Raw genomic sequence first — 4,240 nt, forward strand, 5'->3', positions numbered from 1 at the left:
TTAAAAAGGTTGCTTCACGGCGACGTGACTTAGTCGCGACAGCTGCTCAATAACTCTTGCTCGAACGGCTGCCCAGATGTCATACATCTCCCTGTCCGGGGGAGCATTCGGGGATGCGTTAGGGTTACTCGTAGCTGGAATATCTTCACCACTGTCGTCGTCACCCTCCCCTGCGTCCTCGGTAGGTGGTGCCTGTGTGTGGATGCACATGTTGTGGAGCACGGCGCATGCCACAACAATATTTGAGGTCCTGTGCAGATTGTAGTGCAGAGTCCTGTATCGCTGCAGGCAGCGAAACCTTGACTTCAGCAGGCCGATGCATTTCTCCACTACGCCGCGCGCCGCTTTGTGGCGTTTCTTGTATCGGGCTTTCGGTGTGTTGGGGGGAGGGTCTCCAGGCAACGGCATCAGCAGCCACGGTTGCAAAGGATACCCACTGTCACCTGAGGGAAATGTGCAATGTCACCCGTTGTAGTTCTCAATTATACTGTGCGACCCTTACCTAGAAGGAAGCGGGGTTCGTCCGAGTGCCTCCGGGACAGCTCACGCTTCAGCTCACTGTGCCTCCACACATAAGCATCACGTGCTCCGCCGGATAACGAGCAATGCATCATCGCGTCACACACCTAGAACACGTCAGCATAAATTCCAGAGACTGCCAGATTTTTTGGGATACGTATTCAGGAGGAGGGTACCCAGCCTTTTACTTGCGATCATGGCATTGAGCGCGAAGTACTGCTTCCGACAGAAGAAAGCACTGTTCTGGTACTGGCCGCACATCTCAGATGGGTCCAGGATGCCAATAACCGACCCGTCTATGCAGCCTCAAAAAAAATATTGCGATGTTTAAGGTTTTAAGTGGTTTTAACTTCTTTTTCTCGGTGTCTATCCACATAAACACTCACCAATCTTGCCGGGAAACCTCCATTTGCTCTTGAATTCCCGCATGACCTCGCGGATCTTGTCGGGTTGGTCGGGAACCGTATCCACAGGGGTGCCAGCTGTACCACTGTGGCGTTCGTAACGTTGAAGAGCAGCTTACTGATGGTGCTCTGCATCGCTGCCACGTGCTGGTCGCTAGCTACCGCCCCTTGGAAACTTCCTGTGGCGTAAAACCGCAGGGCGATGAACACTTGCCCCTCCACAGGTAGCGCCGTCCGAGTTCTTTTGGACGGAGGGTGGACCGTAGCTTGTCGCATAGCCAGCGTACCACTGGCTTCGTCAGTCTGTACAAACGCATGAACTCTTCATCCGTTGCATCGAAGGCGTCGCTACGGGGTCGAAATGTTCTGCGGACGTTGTTGCACCTCGCATACGCTGCGAATGGGACTTCCATTTCGCAATCCAAAATAATAAAAACTCTAAACAAATAGACATTCAAAGAAAAGTTCATTGTACATAGAAAAACAAAAACAAAAGAAATATGCACTGCACAAAATAAAATACCAGAAACTCTGCACACACGCACACTAAATGAAAACCAAAAGATAAGAAAACTGCACAGCAAACAAGTTAGAAATGTAGAAATGGCAGGGAAAATCGCAAAATGAACCGCAGCTTAGAACGCCAAAAGAATGACAGATCGCTCTCTTTCGTCGTGCGCACTTTTGATAGCGATAGGGAAGAACAGAAGCCGTACACGTGTATTAGCTGCGGTTTATGCAAATTTTTTCGTTTCTTTTTCGCTTACACTCAGAATAAGTGACATCCATTTTAACTGATTTTACTGCTCAAGTCAGTCGCATTGTATTGATAAAATAAGGATGAGTCAATAATCAGTCGCGTTGTATTGCCCGCGCCTTATCTGCCATAAATTTTTCAAAATGTTCAAATGGCTTGTCGGTACGCTTTATACGCGTGAAGTTACGGGGTACACCTACTCGTATGGTATGTGGTCTCATTAGTGGGCCCAAACCTATGTGGAGTGTGCTATAGTTTACTATATTACTACATACGCTCTTCCTAATCATGGTACGCCGTTTGTTTTGTACTTAACATAAATAGAATAAGCATAAAGACGAAGCCATTCATGAGATTTTATTTCCAACTTTACAGTTTCAACAAAAAATTGCAGGGGGTCCTTTATGTAGACATGCATGTGAAAATTTCCAAAGCTGTTGACAAAGCTGTTGACTAAAGCAAATGTGTACAAGATACACATTTGTGTACAACATGCTTAATCCTAGTCTTCCCTGTTCCCACTTTACACCTTCAAAGACAGTGCTCACTGCAGCTGCAACTTTTCTATTGGTTCAAGACGTTGAATGTCATGCCCAGCCAATGACATTTTGCTCCGTGCAACACGGTGGCACCAAACAAATCAGCACTCCACAACACCAGACAATGGCAACCCTTTCGACCATTGTAATACCCCAAAACTTGTTACCGGTTTCCTAATAATGCAAAAAGTAATGCAGTTGCAGGTACCTTGCTCATGGCTCCTCGCAGCACATGTGCTCCATTAACTACGGGATTAGGAAGTCGACAGCCTGCAAGATCATATGGGAAACTTGCAAGGCTATATGGCATGCACTTGAACCTGTCTACCTGCAGGTATGCATTGTTTGCATGTATGGTTATAAGTAGTGATCCTTGTTTACAGCAGCTAAAGAAAATATGCTTGACTTCTGTGTTCCCTTTGTTTTCTCCACGTTTTCCTGGCACTTCATCACATCTCCAAGCATTTACCCCAACCATGTTCTATTTCAGTGTCCCACGATGTCAACTCGAGAAAGCACAGCCCATGATTTTCAGGAGATGTGGCACTTCCCCAACTGTGTCGATGCCATAGATGGCAAAGATGTAGCTGTTCGGAACCTTCTAAATGAAGGATCAGAGTCTTTAATTATAAGGGCTATTACAGCATCATGCTACTAGCTGTCTAACATGAGGTAGAGGTTCTTGAAAATGCACATTGAGGAGCAGGGCCGAGGGAGTGACAGGGGCATCTTCCGAAATACAGACTTTGGAGCTCAGCTAGCCAGCGGATGCCTGGATATTCCGCAACCAAAGAAACTGCCAAAGAGCTTGGTGCATTTACCGCATGTAATCGTGGGACATGAAGCTTTCCCACTTTTGCTGAACTTAATGCGGCCATACCCAGGGAAGCAGCTTAATCTGAAAAAGGCTGTGTTGAACTGCAGGTTGTCAAGGGCCAGGAGGATAATTGAAAACTCGTTTGGGATTCTTGCCAGCAGATGGCATATTTACTGACAGCCAATAACAGCAAGCCTGCCAACATTGAAAGCAATAGTCACGAGTACAGTATGTCTGCCCAGCAGGGTTCTCCCCACAAAATTCTGAGTGGTGGACATTTAACGACCGGGTGAGAGAGGGAAGGGGGAGAGAGAAACAGATCGGACGCGTGGTTTGCATGCAAGTACAACCATAACTTTATTCACTATTTTGGCACTCAGCTATCACACTTTAAACCTTCTGTTTTTCAGCTTTGCCCATTTCTCCACCACTATGTCATACGGGAAGTCTTTCACTGCTGGTCCCTCACATGCAATTCGTATCCGACAGTCCAGGGAATTTTCCTTCAGTCGATTTCGCAGCTGTGTTTTGATGAGCTTCAATGCAGAGAAGTCCCTTTCACAGTCTGCTGTGTGTGGTGGCAGGACTAGCTAGTCACCTGCTATATGTGACATTAAGGGATACAGCTCCCTGAGGTCTGTTGCCACACACAGCAGAAATTCTGCAGCCTCTAACTTCTGCATCCTCTCAGACTCCAGAACAAAATTGGCAAAGCCTGTCCTCTCTGCTAGCATGTCGCTGCTATGAGACTTTCCAAGCATGAAACACAGTCTGAAGCGCAGCACAAATTTCAACCCCATTGCCACACACCATTTGTTGGTAGTCAGCTCTGGCTAGCAGGAGAGAAAAACTGGCTAGTGTTGGATGGTCCTCAAATCTGTTCTTCACATTTTCTATGAGCTTGTCTAGAAATGCTCTTTATGTGGCCTGTAGCCATGCTTCGGACTCATGAGTTACTTTCACTGGGACATCCTGGGCAGCACAAAACTCCTGGACCAGTGTTTGGTGATTTTTCTGTGCTTCCAATGTCCTGATTGTTGAATTAATCATTCCTTGAAGCAGATCCATCTGCAGTGACCTTGACTGCAGTGCTCGTGACAGCCTGTCAAGAGAGGGCAGGACCTCGCACATCATGAGCAGTGTGCCCACAAACTTCCCCTCCAAGATGAACTTCAGTAGTCCTGCAGCCTTGATGCCGCTCCTT

General features: G+C 47.1%; 1 protein-coding gene across 1 annotated transcript; it reads right to left on the reverse strand.

Annotated features, from left to right (window-relative positions):
- Positions 1–1,336, reverse strand: LOC135374579 (putative nuclease HARBI1). The gene is made up of 5 exons (XM_064607523.1): positions 1,086–1,336; positions 906–1,009; positions 712–824; positions 503–626; positions 1–443 (listed from the first exon to the last, which is right to left on the reverse strand). The coding sequence occupies exons 1-5, from the start codon at positions 1,334–1,336 to the stop codon at positions 1–3; spliced, it is 1,035 nt and encodes a 344-aa protein (XP_064463593.1).
- Positions 1,337–4,240: the final 2,904 nt, after the last annotated feature.

Source organism: Ornithodoros turicata, unplaced genomic scaffold (assembly GCF_037126465.1).
Source record: "Ornithodoros turicata isolate Travis unplaced genomic scaffold, ASM3712646v1 Chromosome85, whole genome shotgun sequence".
Classification (NCBI taxonomy): Eukaryota; Metazoa; Arthropoda; class Arachnida; order Ixodida; family Argasidae; genus Ornithodoros; species Ornithodoros turicata.